This window comes from Phodopus roborovskii, unplaced genomic scaffold (genome assembly GCF_943737965.1).
Source record: "Phodopus roborovskii unplaced genomic scaffold, PHOROB, whole genome shotgun sequence".
Taxonomy (NCBI): domain Eukaryota; kingdom Metazoa; phylum Chordata; class Mammalia; order Rodentia; family Cricetidae; genus Phodopus; species Phodopus roborovskii.
In genome coordinates, this window is record NW_026126418.1 from 16,504,240 (window position 1) to 16,523,742 (window position 19,503).

At 38.1% G+C, this 19,503-nt stretch overlaps 1 protein-coding gene across 6 annotated transcripts in view; it reads right to left on the reverse strand.

The window, feature by feature from the left end:
- The window catches only part of Celf1 (CUGBP Elav-like family member 1), a 72,576-nt gene that overhangs the window by 16,095 nt on the left and 36,978 nt on the right, over positions 1 to 19,503 (reverse strand). For 5 of the 6 annotated variants that reach the window (XM_051184268.1, XM_051184269.1, XM_051184266.1 and 2 more), the window contains exons 2-7: positions 18,284 to 18,435; positions 7,441 to 7,628; positions 4,901 to 4,983; positions 4,520 to 4,568; positions 2,040 to 2,174; positions 1,275 to 1,354 (exon numbers count right to left, since the gene is read on the reverse strand). In XM_051184268.1, the coding sequence (XP_051040225.1) occupies positions 1,275 to 1,354; positions 2,040 to 2,174; positions 4,520 to 4,568; positions 4,901 to 4,983; positions 7,441 to 7,628; positions 18,284 to 18,354 (606 nt within the window). In that variant the 5' untranslated portion in view covers positions 18,355 to 18,435. The remainder of the gene's footprint in view (positions 1 to 1,274; positions 1,355 to 2,039; positions 2,175 to 4,519; positions 4,569 to 4,900; positions 4,984 to 7,440; positions 7,629 to 18,283; positions 18,436 to 19,503) is intronic. The other variant, XM_051184267.1, reaches the window with a different exon arrangement.

Sequence of the window (19,503 nt, forward strand, 5' to 3'; positions counted from 1 at the left end):
AAACTGGACATGCAGGACCCATAGAAAAGTGAATGCTGATACAAGATGGACAGAGCCACAGGGTTCCTGCTTTATGGAAGAGCCTGCCAGACATTCTACAGGACAAAGAAAAGTGACTGACAAACTGCCAATACAAGAGAACAGTTTAAAGTTTCCTGCTTTGCTGAGGAGTCTGCCAGACACACTATGGCCTATGGGCCACAGACAGATGCACTAGTTTACAGAAGAACTTTGGATGACTGTTCAGGTATTGAGTTGTCTCTGTCATTTCTAGAGTTAATTTTTATACTATCCTTTTGTGGTCTTTAATGGAGTTGAAGACAGATGGTTATGGTTATAGTTTTCCTTTGTTAGGATTAAAGATAAATTACATATAAGACTTTAAACTCACAAAGATAGATGATAGAATATTTTCTTTAATTCCTGATGTTAATGGACTAAATATTGTTAACTATAGTTCTTATTCGACAACTATTTTGTTATATATTTTACTATATTAAAGTTACTAATATTAAAGCCCTTCCTTATTTTAAACTGAAAAGATGAGATGATGGGGAGATGTCATTCTGTAAATGTTTCTCTTATTGGTTAATGAATAAAGCAGTGTTGGCAAATAGAAAGGCAAGCTATTTGAGACTAGGAGACAAGGAGGATTCTGGGAGATGTAATAGAGAGTAGGCCGTGAGAGAAGGTCTGGACCCGCTCTCCAATAAGACAAGACCATGTGGGAACACTTAGATTGACAGAAATAAGTTAATAGCTATGACATAGCTAGCTAGTAAGAAGCTCTAGCCATTGGTCAACAGCTTTATAACTAATAGAGTCTCTGTGCGTTATTTTGGGGCTGAAGCGGATGTGGGACCAGACTGACAGAAAACTGCTTGTAACATATGCTAGCTATTTAAAGTTATTACTTATTTCATTTGTAGGAGTGTTTTCCCTTGTAATGTATGTGCATCGCATACATTTATGGTACCCAAGGAGGCAAGAAGTGGGTACCGAATCCCCAGGAACTGTAGTTACAGATGTTTGTGAACCACCATGTGGATGCGGAATCAAACACAAGTCCTCTGCAAGATTATCAGGTACTCTACATCACTGAGCTCCATCATTTTAAATGTACTACTTCAGATCTTAAGGTAGACTGACTATGTGAAGGCAATCTGATGTTGTACATGCTGCTAGACTTTGATAGGCAGCTATCCCAGCCCTGCCAGGCAAAGGATTTTCATGGTAAGGGATTTTTTTTCCTCTTCTACCTGTCTGTTCCTTACCTCCATGGTTTGTGCTTGGTGCATTGCTTTGATAGCTGTCTGTGCCATGGTTCTTGTTGTAAAAGTCACAAATGCACAACCTGGTAAGGAAGGAATCGATATTCACTTGTTTAGAAATTTGTCAGACATTGACTAAACATCTAACTTACTGTGTGTTGACCACCATATTAACAATATAAATGTGATCCTACTTTTCAGGGTTTCACAAGCTGGTACAGTAGACAGTTATGTCATGACAGGGTACTACAAGCTACCAAGGAACCACAAATAGGAGAGAATGATTGAGGAAGAAGCCAAAAATCCCAGTTATGATAAAAAGAAAATGTGAGGAGAAAATGGTTCCATTTTGGTCATCAAGATCCTCAGCAATCAAGAGAAATTAAGGAGACAGAACTTTTTAAGCAGAACACAAAAGGGATCAACTGGTTAGGCATGGTGGCGCTCACCTTTCATCCCAGTATTAGGCAGAAGCAGATGGATGTCTGTGAGTTCGAGGCCAGCCTAATCTACAAAACAAGTTCCAGGCCAACAGGGCTACAGAGAGAAACCCTGTCTGGGAAAACAACAAGGGGTGGTAGTGGTGGTGGATGAAAATAAAAGAGATCAGTTGGTGAGAGGAGTGACAAAATCAAGGTGTACAGCAGGAGGTAGCAGGCCCAACCTCTTATCTATGTGGCTTCATCTATCTTTCTCCACTAGTCCTGTTAAATAAGAGACTGCAATTTAAGACAAGTATTTTTTTTAAAAGCTATAAAAATGTACCACCTCGGCTCAAGCCATCAGGTCCCCGCAATATCCGGCATTCTTCAATCTGTCCAAATGAAGAGAACATGACTCGGATGTCATTTTCAGTACACTTCTTGGAAATCATACCAATAAACAGCTTCCTGTCTTCCACAGCTAAAAGAGTAAAACACAAAAGTCTTGGATATTATCACTAAAAAGCAGTGTAGTATATAGTCAAGAGCCAAAGGATTTGAATCCTGGCTCTGTTCATATGATCCATTTCACAGAATCTTTGCCCCCCCCCCCCCTCCAAGAGAGGGTTTCTCTCTGTAGCCCTGGCTGTTCTGAAGCTTGCTCTGTAGACTAGACTGGCCTCAAACTCTGAAATCTGCCTGGCTCTGCCTCCCAAATGCTGGGATTAAAGGCATGCACCACTATCACCCAGCTCATCTTCACAGATTCCTTGTTTCCCCCTCTGTGTTTCATGTTAAAGATTTCTTTACTTATTATGTACACAGTGTTCTGCCTACATGTTTGCCTGCAGGCCAAAAGAGGACATCAGATCTCATGATAAATGAGTGTGAGCCACCATGTGGTTGCAGGAAATAGAACTCAGGACTTCTGAAGAACAGCCAGTGCTCTTAAACTGAGCTATTTCTCCATTGACCCTCCTTTTAAATAATTTATGTAACTATTTTATGTGCATTGGTGTGAAGGTGTCAAATCCCCTAAAACTCCAGCTACAGACAGCTGTGAGCTGCCATATGGGACCTGGGAATTGAACCTGGGTCCCCTTGAAGAGCAGCCAGTGCTCCCAACAGCTGAGCCATTTCTCCAGCCTTCATCTCACAGATTCTAAGACACCTTTCTTCCTCCCATAATTTTACATCAATGTATTACCAATTATATAACAGCATAACAATGGTAATTTAAAATCATACATATTTGGAAGCATTTGCATAAAACATGGAGAATTTGTACTCTTGTTCAATTTACTTCACCAATCTGTTTGATTAACAGATAGCAAGGTTATTACAAAGGCTAATCTTGTAGGTACAAAATGCAAAGTTTTTGGCATCTTGCCATATACTTAGTATGTTTACTCTTTCTAGCAATACCAGGAAAAAGTTTTTACATTTGATATGACCAGGGAACAGAAGGCTCTTTAGTGCAAACTTGCCACTTTCCTTTTCTAACATTTTAAACTTTACCTACTTAAAATTTCCCTTAAACTGTGAATGGCTTTTGGTCTGCCTGACTGCCTTCCTCCTTCCCCCTCCCTCCCTCTCTGAAACAGGGTTTCTCTACATAGCCCTGGCTGTCCTGGAACTTGCTTTATAGACATGGCTGGCTTTAACTAATAGAGATTCTCCTTCATGTTTCCTGAATGCTGGATCATTTGTACTTCTAACTGAAACTCTTCAGAATTCAAAATTAACATTCTAGCCTCTAAGCTTTTCATACAGCTTTATTCTGTTGTACTTTGTCTTAATAAACCTTTATGAGCCAGATGCCATCGAATTTTAAGTGAAATCTACTGAAAAGTCTTCAAAATCCCCACAATTTCAATAAGGAAGGCCATGTCCTTAAGAATGGCACCAAACAGAGCTGTCTGTCAGTAGTATAGCCTCTGAGATGGTCTGCCTGTCTCTACACATCTTTTTCCTAGCTGTAGTGGGAAAAATTCTCCTCTGAGTTTCCTGCTGAACTTTTTGTTCCGATCATGACTTGCATTTCTCCAAGAGTTCAGTTGTGGGAGTGAAACAAAGATTATTTGTAGTTTTCTGACCACTATCAACTTCAGTTTCTTTGGTTGCAAATTATGTTTTGCTTCTACAGATGACACTTTTTAAAGTTTGAGTTCATCCCCAGCTCCAAAAGTACCTGGGTACTTTTGGCAACTGCACTGATCGTGGCCTTGTCCCTACTGAGCTCAGGAAGCTCTGTCCTAAAGCACTAGCAGATCTCCTTTCCAGATGGTTCACTTTCCTCCTTAACCCTGTCCATAAGAGAGTATACTTACCAAGGACATTCTAGGTTTTCTGTTTGTGGATACGACAGTTTTTGAGATATGGTCTCATGTGGGCCCAAGTAGGCCTCAAACACCTAAATGCTTGAAACTACACTGTATACCTCCACACCTGGCTAATTCATCATAATGTGCACTATTTCTGTTAACTCTGTTTTTTCTCACTATTTATCAAAATTGAGACAAAGGGTATTTCTTGTTGTTTTGTTTTTCATGTAACAATAGCCCTGACTGTCCTTGAACTTGATCTGTAGACAGGCTAGCCTTGAACTCAGAGATCCGCCTGTCTCTGCCTCCCAAGAGCTGAGATTCAAGGCCTGTACCACCATCAACACCCAGCTCAAAGAAGACTTTGATAGCATAATTCAACATATCCTAAGAATAGCAAAGAAAAGAAAGAAAGAGAGAGTGGAGTGGGAGGGAGGGAGGGCAAAGAAAGGAAGAAGAAAAAGAAACCTCATGCAGAGCAGACCTTAGCATGGTTGCTTACCGTTGTTCTTTTCACTGTCTGCAGGTTTCATCTGTATAGGGTGATGCATCTAAAAAGGAAACCCATTAATGGCTTTAAAAAATATAAAGACTCTAAAGGGCATACCAAACAACAGCCTCTCTGATATCATGGCTGCCCAATGATCTTACTTACAAAATATAAGAATAGATAGAATGTGAGTCATAAAGTTAAAATACACAAGACTCTTGGCAGCGAGGACAACTTTTGGTCTAACGTCTTTGAAATTTTCCCTTTATAGTCTATTTTCACAGCAATTACCTTTCCTCCAAAATGCTTTCCACTATGTGCTTGACATGTATTAAGCATGTCCCATGCACAAAAACAGAAACAATGTCATTTTTACTTGTAAGAGCCTCTTACCCCAGGAAGGACCTTCATGTTGTGAAGAGCATTCTGAGCTTCTAAAGCAGCTTTGCGGGTGTAAAATGTAACAAAACAGCACCCTGAACAAACAAGATTTTACAAAATCAAATCAATGCCTTGAAAACAGATAATTCTTAGAACATTTCTATTGATACACTGCTGCAGAAATTCAAGAGAGGAATGAGTTTATTAAAACTGGAGTAGGAAGAGAAGGCCGTTACTTTTTTTTGCTTTGTTTTTCAAGGCAGGGTATCTGTGTAGCCTTTGCTATCCTAGAACTCACTCTGTAGACCAGACTGGCCTCAAACTCAGAGATCCATCTGCCTCCTGGGTGCTCGGATTAAAGTTCACCACCACTGCCCATCAAAGAGCCAAAGGGCATGCTATTTTTTAAGGATTTTTATTGCTCTAGCCTAGTCTAGCTCTGGGCTATATCTCTAGAATCCTTGTAGTCATTACAAGTCCTTTGTCCTTTTCTACTTCTGTAATATCAATAGAAAAATTCTTCTCTTTTTTTTCCCCCCAAACCCTTGAGACAAAAAAAAAAAAAAATCTCATTTAGCACAGGCTGGTTTTGAATTTGGTATGTTAGCTAAGGATGTCCTTAAACTCCTGCCTCCACGTTCTAAGAGCTGAGATTATAGTCTACACAACCATGCCTGGCTACAAAAGCTCGTTTTACAAATGTTATGTGCCATTCATTCCATTTAACCAATCCTATCATAAACTAGGTAATATGCTGAGGAACAAGACCTAGCTACAGTCTCTATTCTGGCAGCCTAGTTTCTTCAGAACTCTTTGCTTGCTCAGAACAAAACGCTCCTGATAGCACAATGTTTTTTGTTTGTTTGTTTGTTTGTTTTTCCGAGACAGGGTTTTTCTGTATTACTTTGGAGTCTGTCCTGGAACACACTCTGTAGACTAGGCTGGCTTCGAACTAAAAAAGATCCGCCTGCCTCTGCCTCCGGAGTGCTGGGATTAAAGTCATGCACCAACAACACCCAGCTTAATTTTTTTATTATTATTTTATTTTATGTAATATGGGTGTATATAAGTGCCTGATGCTGAGGACAGGAAAGGGCACTGGATCCCTTAGGACTGGATTTACAGCCTATTGTGAGCTACAGCGAGAACTGAACCTGGATCTTCTGAAATAGCAGTCAGTGCTTTTAACTGCTGTACCATCTTTCTAGTCTATCATAGCTAGTTTTGACAATGTGCTTCAAACATAATTATCACTTATTAAATTATAAAACTGCTGAAGAAATTAGAATCTATACTTATAGAATTCCTGATCCCCATCAGATAATTCTGTTTCACATAGCACTTGAAGATTTTGTACTTTGTTTAGTATTTGGATTAGAGATAGAAAGGTCTTAAAAAATTTTGGGCTTCAGTGTTCTGATACTTGTATATTCTCACAAAATACAATAGTTCTCTCAATATTATGCAACACTTTAAAATTAATGTTGTATAACCAAACATTTCCAGATATTACAACTTTTATTTCTGGTTAGCTATTCCATGTGGAGAAAATTCATCTGTTTTTAGAGCCTAACTCATTAACTTGTGCACACACGACAATCATACTCCTCACGTTTGTACTGGAGAATAGCTTTAACAAAGAGTCACTCTAAAATTGATTATTTGGAGAATAGAGTATGTTTGTGTACAAGTAAAGCTAATGTTGCCACTTAATATTGGCCTCCTGAAATGCACATGCTGCTGTGATCCCTGGAAGAGCCTAACGTTTCTTTTCCTATCCATTTTCTAGGCTATTGCTAAGAAATTGCCTAAATTTAGCCCTACTCAGTTGAACAATTGTCCTATAAAGGCTTCTGTAGATTAGTTTATTCTAGTCCAAAAAAAAAAAAACAAAAAACCTACCTCACGTGGCTAGTTTACTTACTATTTTAAGCATTCCATTCCTAAATCAAATGAGACACATAGCTCTGTGAGCACTTACACAGAACTGCCCAGGTGCATTTTACAAATCCTCATGAGGTCACTTTAGTATTTTATTTTTAAGCCATTAAATGTGTTTGGATTAAAAAAATATAGCTGATATGTAAGAACACCTTCCCTCATATAGTCACAGAAATACCCTGACAACCAGTGATAGAATGTATAGTATATTATAGGAATTAAAAATATAATCCAGCTGTGTGTGGCACACACCTTTAATCCTAGCACTCAGGAAGCAGAGGCAGGAGGAGTTCTTGAGTTCAAGGCCAGCCTGGTCTACATAGCAAGTTCCAGGACAGCCAGAGCTAAAGAGAGACCACACCCTGTCTCAAAACAAAACAAAAATAATTTAAAAAGCTAAACAATTATTTGCACTGTGTTAAAACACCCCAAAACTCTGTCTAGCAAGCATGTTGTAAAGGCACTCCTACCAAGTCTAACCTTTGAGTTTCAATGCCTAGGATTCACATAATGGAGAAAATCTAGTATATCAATTTGTCCTCTGACCTCCACATATATTATGAACTATAATAAAAACAAATAAATGAATAGATAAAAATAAAACACCTCACCTTTGCTCTGAGGAGGGTTTTGGCTCCTATCCCTTAGGATGTTGATTTCATAGACAGCACCATACTGCTCAAAAAGCTCCCTTAAGTCCTTCTCAGACCAGGTCCTGGGAACCTGGCCCACAAACATCTTGATAGCATCAAGATCTGGTTGGTCTGGGTGGTCCAGGGTGCCGTTCATTTTCTTTGAGCTGCATAAGATAAAGGGGGAGATTATATATAATATACCAGAAGGGGTTAATTTTTGTAAAGATTTTCAAGTACTTTCAAAAAACATCTACTTAATTTACCTGAATTCTAGTCTGTCCACTCTATTAGGTATCAAACTAAATTCACCATTCTGATTAAGAGACATATGGAGTTTTAAAGAAATTGACAATGCCACTTATTCCTAGTCTAATATAAAAATTCTCAGAACTTAACAAAGTAAAGATCCCAAAGACAGATCAAGTTTTAATAATATTTGAGTACAGCTAAACAAATCTCTTCTTAAATGTATTATTTGTGTGTGTGATATGGATACTCATATGCAACAGCATTATGTGCAAAGTTTGGAGGACCACTGTTTTGGACTCAGTTCTGTCCATTCACTTTTATGTGGGTTCTGGGGATTGAATTCTTACTGTCAGGCTTGTAGAGCAAGCATTTTACCTGCTGAGTCATTACATCAGCCTAATAAGGACTCTAAAATGTCTGTATAGTAACAAAGTATTAATGATTATAGATAAGAGTCAGGACTCTTTAACATACAGACAGTATCCTTTTAGCAGATGTTAGAACAGATACACTTAATTTCCAAAATCCAAATTACCAGAATACTAACTTTAAAGGGGGCTGTCACAAACGGTGCTTTTGAGTTAGCTTTACCTCTTATTAAACTGACAAAAATGACTGTGATGTAAGTTCCTAGTTACTTTTCTAAATTATGTAACCAGTACTTGCTGTTTCTCTAAGACTTTGCATTAGATTCCCCACCAACTGCAACCATTTCAAATTCTACAAAATCTCCCAGTCCTATCATACCTAACACTCCTACTTTAATACCTGTAATCTTATCCTGTAAACTTAAGGATATTCTTGCATCACAAACATTTATTCAGTAGGTACATTTCCAAGTCTTTCCCACTATTCCAAGATCTTCACTTAAAATTTAACATCCAAACCTAACAACTTCTCAAAAACTATCAAGGAATGCTAAATCTATGAAAGCCATTTACCTCTATGCTCTAATTTAGAAATCTTTTATAACTGAACAACCACAGAGGGTATTTTTCATATTGTTGCAGAATCTAGCATTAAGTAGTTATTGGGAGAATACTAACATATTTGGGTGAGTCCAGCATTTGAAATGCAGAAGGGCTGCCTCAAGTTCAAGGCCAGCCTGGGCTACATACAAAGCTCCTATCTCAAAAAAAAAAAAAAAAAAAAAATAAATAAATAAATAAATAAATAAATAAATTGAAATAACACACAGCCAACACGCCCGTTACTTATGGTTCTCTGTATTTCTCCATTCTAATTAGTCAGGGATTTCTGGGATATAAACAGTACTAAATTTCCACCTCTATTAAATAGTTCACATCTTTTTTTATCATTTGGCTTTATCCAACCTCCCCAAGAACTGATAGTTCTTCAAAGGTATTACTGGGTATGTAACTCAGGGTCTCAGGCAAGCATTCTACCACTGACTTGTATCCACAGCCTTCCTGCTAGTTCTTACAGTTATACTTGATGTAGCAGGAATGGTTCATAGCTATGTGAGACGAAGAAATGTCTAAAGGTTTGAAAAATTCTTTCTCCTTTTTCAAAATGATTTTTATGTGTATGTATGTAGTATCTGCATGTAGTGGAACATACTCATAACCCTGACATCTGGGAGGTAAAGAAAGGAGAATCAGGAATTCAGGAAGAGCTTTGCCTACAGAGATTTGAACTTGGTCCTATGAGAATGTCTTTCTAAACAACAAAAGGGATGGCTACCACTTCCTATGATTATATAATTGCCATAGGATTAATCTATCCTCTTTTTTGTTGTTGTTTTATTTTTCGAGACAGGGTTTCTCCATGTAGTCCTGCAACTTACTCCGTAGCCAGCCTTGCCACCTCACAGAGATCTGCCTGCTTTTCCTCCCAAGTACTGGGATTAAATGTGTGCACCACCACCACTTGGCCAAGCTATCCTCTTAAAAAGTTATTTTGAAAGCAAATAGGGAGATGATTCAGAGGTAAAATAAAAAGCACAAGGATGGAGTTTGAATGTTCAGTATCCACAGAAGAGGCCTGGCATACCAACACTGGGAACAGACAGGCTGACTTGCCTGGCCAATTGACAAACTGTAGGTTCAGTGAGACACTGTCTCAAACTAATAATAACAACAACAACAACAGCTAAGGATGGAAGTGGATACCTTTAATGCCAGTACTTGGGAAATAGAGATCAGCCTGATCTACATAGGAAGTTTTCTGGTCAGTCGGTGCTATACAGTAAGACATTGTCTCAATAAATTAATTAAATTGAAAAATAAAAGTGAAATAATAAAATAAGTAAAAAAAATAAAACTGAAAGCTCCACATACCCATGCATGGGTGTATATATACCACATGCATGCTGAAAAACCTACTTTGGAATTCACGGTCTTACTGGTTTTCCTTTACACTGTCAATTTAAAGCTGTGGATGAGAGACTGGTGGTATGCCTCTGTGTTCCAGCACTAGGAAGGCTGAGGCAAAATCCTGAGTTCAATGAAAGCTAGGACTACACGAAGAAGCCCTATCTGAAAAGAAAGAAAGAAAAGGAAAAAAGGGAGTGGAAGGGAAGAAGAAATATGGCAGGTCATTGGCCATTGTAAAATATAACTATTTTAGCATTTTAACTTTACTGTCTCAACAGAAACCAGGCTTCCATGATTAAAACAAGAAGGTACCATTGAGTAATGAAACAATAGGTGACATTTCTTACAATATGACCCTAATAACTTTATCAATTTTAGTAGCATTTTATTAAAACGTTGCTAATCTCTCATGTTTGTATTCCAGAGAAGAGTAACAGAAACCCAATGGCATTCAGGATATGTTTTAATAATAAGTTAACAGTTCTTTTTGCAGAGGCTTATTCATTTATATTATATTAGAAGCCAACTGCATGGGCTGGTCCTTTCTTCCCACATGTACATGCCTTTTCTAACTTTACATCATTGATTCAGTTAGAAGCAAAAGCATGTTTAATATACATAAATTACAACTTATCTAAAAACTGGTAGAAACTCAGGATTTTAGGCAAACCCTTTCCTCTCCAAATTCTCTGTATTGCCCTCTTCTTTTAGGGGTGGGAGGATTGAGCCTAAGGCTTTGTACATGCTAGGCAAGTACTCTGTCACTGGACTATATGCCTTCTTTTTACTTTGAGACATTCTCACTAAGTTGCCCAAGATAGCCTTTAACTGACTCAGTAATACAGTGGTTCTCAACCTGTGAGTCATGACTTCAGGGATAGCGTGTGTGTGTGTGTGCACACACACAACCCTTCTACAGGGTTGCCTAAGAAAGCACAAGTATTTACATTAAAACTCATAACAGTGGCAAATTACAATTATGAAGTAACAATGAAAACAATTTTATTGTTGGGGGGTAACACAACATGAGGAACTGTATTAATGGGTTACAGCACTTAGAAGAGTTGAGAACCACTGCAGTAGAACATGGCTGGCCATGAATTAATTATGTGTATTTTTCCTGACTTTGACTATCTAGTGCCTGAGACTATGGGCCTTTATCATCAGCTTCAAGTTCTTCTCTATTTTCTTTAAGTCCACCCCCTCCATAAACCAATCTTTCCCTTTTGAATACCAACTCAGTATCCCTAAGAATTGTCTAGGTCAGTGCTATAGGAACCAAGGCCCAGAAATCAGAAGCAACTTTCAAACTTAACCTTTTAGAATTCCCTTTTCACAGAAATTGAATTAACCCATTATAGATCTATTAAAATCGATAAGGATAACAAATACAAATAAATTTATGTCTCATTTTTTAAATTGATTATTTCCATGATAGGGTTTCTCTGTGTAGTTCTGGCTGTACTGGAACTTACTCTATAGACCATGCTACCCTCAAAAAAAAAAAAAAAAAAAAAAAAAAAGTGTGTGTCACCACTGCCCTGCCATATTTAATATTTTTAAGGAAATAAGTTTTACTATATTTTTTTTAATGGAGTGAAGGATAAGGTGGTCCACCACTTTGAAAGGCATTACTTAAGTACTTCAAATGTTCACTCAGGGTCAACACACTATACAGATCATGAGCTACAATCACTTATTGACTCATTCCTGCTTACAATAAATACTGAGCACTTATATAGGTCAACACACTGTTAGACATGGTATATATTGGTAAATAACAAAAGCATGGCATAATGAATAAAACAATTGTACATGTTTGAAATTGCCAAAATAAGACCCATAAATTTTATGCTAATTTGGAAAAGCTTCATTTTTATTAATATACATAAATTAAGATTTATCTTCTGGTATGTGTGTGAGTGCTCCAGGAAGGCAACAAAAATAGGTGCTAAGAACTGAAATAGGGTCTTCTGGAAGAGCAGCAAACTCTCTTAACCACTGAGCCATCTCTCTAGCCTTAATTAGTTTTTTTTAAAGACTGGAAAAAATAAATAAAACGATATGGCTCAGTAGATAAAGGTTCTTGTTGCCAAGACAGCCAGCTTGAGCATCATCCTCAGGACCCACCCAGTGAAGGAAAGACCTATTCCCATTAGCTGTCCTCTAACCTCCACAAGCATGGTATACACAGGCCTTTAATCCCAGCACTCAGTAGGAGAAAGCAGAAGCAGACCAATCTCTGTTGAGTTTCAGGCCAGCCAGAGGTACACAGTGAGATCCTGCCTCCAAAAAGTTAATTCATTTGATTAAGTATCTTTTAAATGCAGTCAGTAAGATGGCTCAGTAGGGAGGGAGGGCTGGCTCAGTGGCAAACGGCACTTGATGTCCAGCCAGGGAACCCAAAGTCCAATCCCTAGAATCTACATGTAAGAGAGCATTCACTCCAAAACAATTTCTGTAAGCTGTCCTTTGACTTTCACATACATGTCCACACAATACTTTAAAAAAAATTGTAAAAATAAAGATTTTCTTAAAAAATAAAAATTTTGGAGCTCATGCAGTCAAAAAGGAAACTTAACAGTGTCAGCTAGAAATTTAAAACCTGAGAGAAGCAACCACATAAATATACATTAAAAATAAGCAAATTCAAACTTTCTCAACTGTCACTGGTGTAAAGAGATGAGCAACAATAAGTAGTCTTCTACTCTCCTTGTACATATACATTCATTGTGCATGTTGTCATTAAGTAGGTAATTACTGCATTAAAAGTCACCTGAGGGTGAGGATGGAGTTCAGTGCTCTCCTACTATCCCTAAGGCACTGGGCATGGTTCCCAGCACCACAAAATAGATAAAAACGTGGACAGATAAGTAGATAGGTAGGTAGGTAAACAAACAAACAAACAAATAAATAAATGTGTTTCCCTGGAGGTTAATAACTCCAGTCAGAGTACTTATCTAGCCTGCTGACAACCAGGTTTCAATCCCCAGCATGATAAAGGGGACAGCAGTGTAGATGCTGAAGAAATGACTCAATCACTACAGTGCTTGTACAAACATGGAGACCTGAGGTTCAGATACCAATACCCATGTAAAAAGCCAGGCATGGTGGAGAACTTTAATGATGGAGCAGTTTTATGACCCTAGCACTGAAGGACAGGCAGATGGACTCCAAGGTTCAATAGTCTAGTCAGTCTAGCTGAAACATGAGTTTTGGATTCATCAAGAGACTTTCTCTCTAAGAATAAGGTGGGGAGATAGAGGAAGACATCTTGATATCAATATGTGGCCTCCACATGCACCCACACAGGTAGGTAAAGCACACCTGCACAGCCAAGTACAACCATGCATGTACGCACACACGCAGAGCCCCCAATAATTTTTAAAAGCTTTCATTATTCATTTTGTCACTCGCCTGTCATTATTAGTTGATTTCCTTTTGCTTATAACACAAATAGGAAAAAAACCTTTAGACATCAATCCATCTACCTTTTAAGCAAGCATAAACCCATATTACATTCTAAATTTAACCATCAGCCAATCTCAACAAGTCTCCCTAGCTTATGTAAATACTGTGCTATGGAAAAGGGGAAATGCATATCAATTTCAAGGAGTTAGAAAAAGAAGTCCATGTTATGTTCCAGGTATTTCTCTAGTGAAAACAGGACAAAAAATGTGTATGATATGTGGAAATAATTTTAATTTGGATTAAGGGAGACTTGTCACTAGGTACCAGGAAAAAAAAAAAAGCTATCAATAAAGGTTTCTAAGTCAACATCCTTTAACAACAAAGATGATAATCTAATTTTGAAGTGTTCTTCCCTGAGATTTGGAAAAATGTCAAGGTTTTAGTCTATAATTATCTCAATCTCTCCCTCCAGCTACTCCTCCCTCACACCCCCTCCAAAAACAAAAAAAAAAAAAACCTCCACAAACAAAAACAAAAAAAAAATGTTCTTACTATGGTGTCAGAGCAACATCAACACCACAATTATATTGGTTCTGTAAAAGACAACAATAATCTGCTTTGGAGGATAATACTGATCAAGTGAAAACACTACATACTCAACAAATCACTTAGCAAATATAAAAATTCTATGTTGCTGGGTATGTTGGGTGAAGCACACCTTTAATCCAAGCCCTAGGGAAGCAGGCAGATTTCTGAAGTTCCAGGCAGTCAAGACTACCTGATGAGATATTGTCTTTAAAAAAAAAAAAAAAAAAAAAAAAAAAAAAAAAGTGTGTGTGTGTGTGTTGGGGAGATAGGATGTGGTTAATAACTTGACTTTATTTGAAGGAGTATGGCCTGAGGATTTAAGATGAAAGAACTGGGAGAAATGGCATGTAGAACTGAAAGCCTGAGCATGATGAAAAGAGGACAGAAAGGAAGACAAAATACACTTGGAAGTTAGAGCACAGAAATCAATTAAGGGGGGGGAGGGGGCACAGAGATGATTAGGAATCAAGATAGAAAAAGAGGTAGGTTAGAGAGAACTAGAAAATGGAATTCCTATGATACATTAAAAACTTGAATTTTATTCCTAGATCTTTTCTTTTCCTTCCTTCCTTTTGTTTATAAAACAGGGTCTCAAACATCCCAGGCAGATCTTGAACTCCCTATGTTGCTAAGGATGACCCTAAACTTCTGATTTTCTCTCTAGCCTCTAGCTCCTAATTGCTGGGATTACAGATACATACTGTCACTCTCTTGCTACTCTAAAGTTAACTAAGAAAATTATCAGATTTTTCTCTTAAAAAATACCTGCCAGGCCTTTGATTCCAGCACTCAAAAGGCAAAGGCAGATGGATCTCTGTGAATTCGAGGCCAGTCTGGTCTTCAGAGTGAGTTCCAGTATAGCAGGGCTACAGAGAGAAATCCTGTCTTGAAGGGGGGGACCCCCCCAATTTTTTTTAAATAATAAAAAAAAAAAAAAAAAAAAACACAAAATCCTAGCAAGCCAGCTGCAACCCTATTACTGGCCAAGTAAAGGTAGGTGCATCATGAGTTTAAAGTCAGCCTGGGCTATACAGCCAGACAGTGTCAAAAACTAATAACAGAATGAGCCAGGCATGGCAGTACATCTCTTTAATCCTAGCAGAGACAGATAAACATCTGTGAGTTCAAGGCTAGCCTCATCTACACAGTGAATCCCAGGCCAATCAGGGCTATAAAGTAACGAAGTAGATCCCCAAACTCCACCCCCTACGAGAGAGAGACAGAGACTGTGTGTGCGTGTGCACACAAGCCTGGACATATGTATACTGGGAATAATTAAAATTTATACACTTGTCAATCACATTCCTAGACAAAATTATTTTACTCAAAAATCACTGACTTAACCTCTGGTTTAAAGTATTGCTTTAGTGAATAATTTAGAGGTGGCAAGCATGCACCAACTTCAAGAATTATCTAGTATGTACAAGGTCCTCGGTTTTATTTCCAACAGCTCCCACATGCACACTCAAACTCACACCCAAATGCACATGCACACGCACCCTTCATTGTAAGCTCCATTCTGAGGTGGTATGGCTCTAAGGGCATGCAAGTTTAAGCTACTCATTGATAGCTGGTCTAGTATACTCCTAATACCTCTTTCAATTTAGTTCAACTGTAGAATACGGGCAATAATCAAAGAACTTAAGATTGTGTGTGTGTGAGAGAGAGATCACTGATATACCATGGGCCCAGTATGTCCAAGTCAGAGGACAAAATGAAGCAGTCTGCTTTCTCCTGCCATCATGTGAGTCCTTTATCAGCGAGCCACACACGTTTCTTTAAGAGGATCTCTGTGAGTTTGAGGCCAGGCTGGTCTACAGAGAAAGCTTTGGCAGAGATGGGTCACAAAAACAGGTGCAAATGACATTGGATTAAAAAGAAATAAAGTAACAATCCACTCTGATTAATTCAAAATACCCACATTAAATCCATTTGCTTCAAATTCCAATATACATTTAAAACTATATATTATACTTAAAGTACAGTCTTGAACCTTACTTTAACATGAAAACTAATCTGGATTTTTAAATTCCAGGTGATGTTCATATAATGGTTCTGTCACAGACTTTGTAGAATGGTGGACTGGGCTGAGGTGGTAGTGCAGTTGGTAAAGTGCTTGGAAACCCTGGATCTGATCCCCAGGGCTGTATAAACTGGAAGTAGAAGCATAGGAAAATCATCACAAAGCTCAGGAGGTAGATAGAGGCAGGAGGACCAGAAATTCACCAGTCTTGCCTACACAGACAGTTAAGAGGCCAGCCTTGGATACATGAAACCCTATATGAAGAAAAAGGAAAGGGAAGCAAAGGAAAAAGGAAAAAGAGGCTGAATAGATGGAGTGTAGCTCAAAACATTGGTTTGCTCAGCAAGCTAATTTCTAGCACAAAAAGAAAAGGCCAAAGAACAGAGGAGAAAGGAGCTGAGGAAAACACTCGAATGTTCAACAACAGACACAAAGCAAAAAAAAAAAAAAAAAAAAAACCAAAAAACCTTTACTAATGCAAAGGTAATTTGAGCTATAAACTCCAATTTTAGCTAGCATATATTCTGAGATAAGGACATACATGGTGTGCTGAATTTTTTAATTTATTTTTATTTTATGTGCATTAGTGTTTTGCTTGCATACATATCTATTTGTGTAAGGGTGTCTGGTTCCTTGGAACTGGGGTTGTGCACTACTATGTGGGTACTGAAAATTGAATTGAGGACCTCTGCAAGTGCTCTTAACCGCGGAGCCATCGCTCCAGCTCCATGTTGAATCCTGAAAGTAATACTTACTGCAATTTGCCGTTTTAACTACTGCTAAAATAACATTTTGATAGTAAAGAACTGTCATAAAAAGGCACATTGAAATTGGTATTTGAAGTACTACAGAGAAGGCATATAATCCATTCCAAAAGAGCAATATGACTAACTTAGAGAGTCTCAAATATCTCATAAAGCATCTGCTATTATTACACCACTCTTGGAGGTATGATTTAAACAGGGAGGCCTAATGTCAAAAATTCACACTAATATCTTTCACCTAGAAAATGTTCTCCTGCCAACATTCTTGGCTTTCAATAAAGGTGCATTTATTTGATGTTCCAAGATATTTTGAACTTGGTTAAAGTGATGAAACCAGGAACACTGGTTAAGGTAACTGAAATGAAGTAATATAGAATTCAGGTTTTCATAGACATCAGGGGTTGGAAATGTGATCCTTCTCTACAAAGTCCAGAACTCAGGGCCAGGTTAACATTTTCGCTTGCTGACCAGGTAGCCACAACTGCCGATCAAAGTTGATCTAATTTTGTTTTAATAGGTTTTGTTTTTGATGAGGATAACCTAATATTATTGAAATTACATGTTGAGTGTATTTTCAATTATCAAGGAGGTAGAGGGAGAAAATTAAGGTTCAGAATTATAATTCACAGGTCAATAAACTATGTAACACTATACATACAATAGTAAATAATACCATACCTAACTACCAGTTTTCTCTGTGACAGGAGCATCAGAGTATGGCAGTTAAAAATTAGCAGGGCATGGTGGTACATGTATATAAACCTAGCACCTCAGCAGCCGCGGTAAAGGATCATGAGACCAATCTGAGCTATACAGGAAGATCCTGTCTCAAAGAATAGAAACATGCTGAGGATGATAAAGTGTTTGCCCAATCTGGGTTCTATGCCTGGCAAAACTGAGCTTCATGGCTCATGCCTGCAATCCCAGCATCCAGGAAGAGTAAGCAGGAGAATCAGGATTTCAAGGTCATCTTTGGCTACATAGTGAGTTCTCTACCAGCCAGGGTTACATGAAACCCTGTCTCAAAAAAAATAAGTAAATAAATAAAAACAATAAATAACAAAATGCTCAATTCCCAAAGGATTATTTAATATGGCATACCCAACCCAAAGCAATAAAGCCACAGTTTAAAAAACACCTTGGAATCTGTTACATGAGCAAACACTACAGTTTGAAGAGATTAGAGCCAGCACACTTGAACTGATGTTGCTAGCCATATATCAAGTGTACCTTCATGCAAAGATTTTAGTTACATCCTAGAGGCAATTAGCATTATGAGAATTAGGCTAAATAGTTAAGAGAATTAAATGTGAGCTTTCTAATTTTTTTTCTTGCCTCTTTTAAGGGACCAATTTCACCAAATATTAATAATAATAATAATACTAATAATAATAATACAGCCCCATTCCCTCTGCTTATGATAAAAATTAGACAACAAAAATACTTACACAGGACTGGAATTCAAAGAGCAATGATCCACCATCATTTCTGGAAGGAAATCCAACTTAAACGCAGCCATCACCTCACTCTCCCCTTCAGAAGCCAATGATAATAACTTGCTGCACTTGTCTGATCCACAAATACACACAGCTTTAGCTTCCTGGGCCCCACAAAAAACACAAAGTGGAAACGGAGCTCAGGGAAACCAGCAGTAAGTGCCACAAAAAGAGGCAGGTCTGGGGAAGGGGCAGGGAAAGGGAGTACTGGACTAAAATGGGGATGCGACCATGTGAAGGGAGGCTCAGCCCAGCACACAATGAAAGTGCTGATGTACCAGGCTTGTTTTGTGTGATTTTCCCTGGCGAAGCAGTACTAAGTGCACTGTCAGATAAATGGTGTGTCAGATTCATGAAGATAGTGTAGCCAACAAAGCAGAAGAAACACAAACTTGTTTCACATCCTCCGAAGTCCTCCCTGCAAATCAGTATTTGTGATCCCACAAAGTCAAAATTATCTGAAGGAAAAAGCAAACAGGAAGAACAAAATGACAACAGCAGCAACAATGAATAACCAACCAAGAAAAAACCCACTTCACTTTATGTGGTCCAAAGTGTTTTTTTAAAGAACTGGGTTGTTGACCTTGGTTTTAAACTCAGTTTCCATGTGTCAAAGACAGCAATGAGCACAGTTCTTGAGTACAAATTAATCCCAGAACAGTCACAAAAGGAACAGTAAGGCCAACAGAAGCAGGCCAGAGGGAAGCTGTTGTCAAACTAGCCACCTAAACCCTGTTTTTCACCAGCTACTTCCACTGGACTGACCTTGTTCTCTTTAATAGTGTTCAGAGTAAAGAGACAAATCAGTCGCTCATCAGATAGGCCTTCAAAAAACTCTGGTTCAATTACTCATTAGGTGACAGGCAAAATTTTTTTTACTAACTCCGAATCTTAATTTGCCAAAAATTAGAAGGAATAGGAATATTCTGCTTCATTCTTAGTAGAACACTAGGAAACAACATTTTTTTTTTTTTTAAGTTTTCCACCAGCTTTTCTTTTTTTTCTTCTTATAGACAGGGTCTCACTATATAGCTCTAGGTGTCCTAGAACTCACTATGTTGACTGGGCTAGCCTTAAACTCAGAGATCCATCTGCCTCTGCATGCACCACTACATCTGTGGCCCTTTCTAATGAAATAAAAACAAAAGCCACTAGTGATAATAATGAAAAAA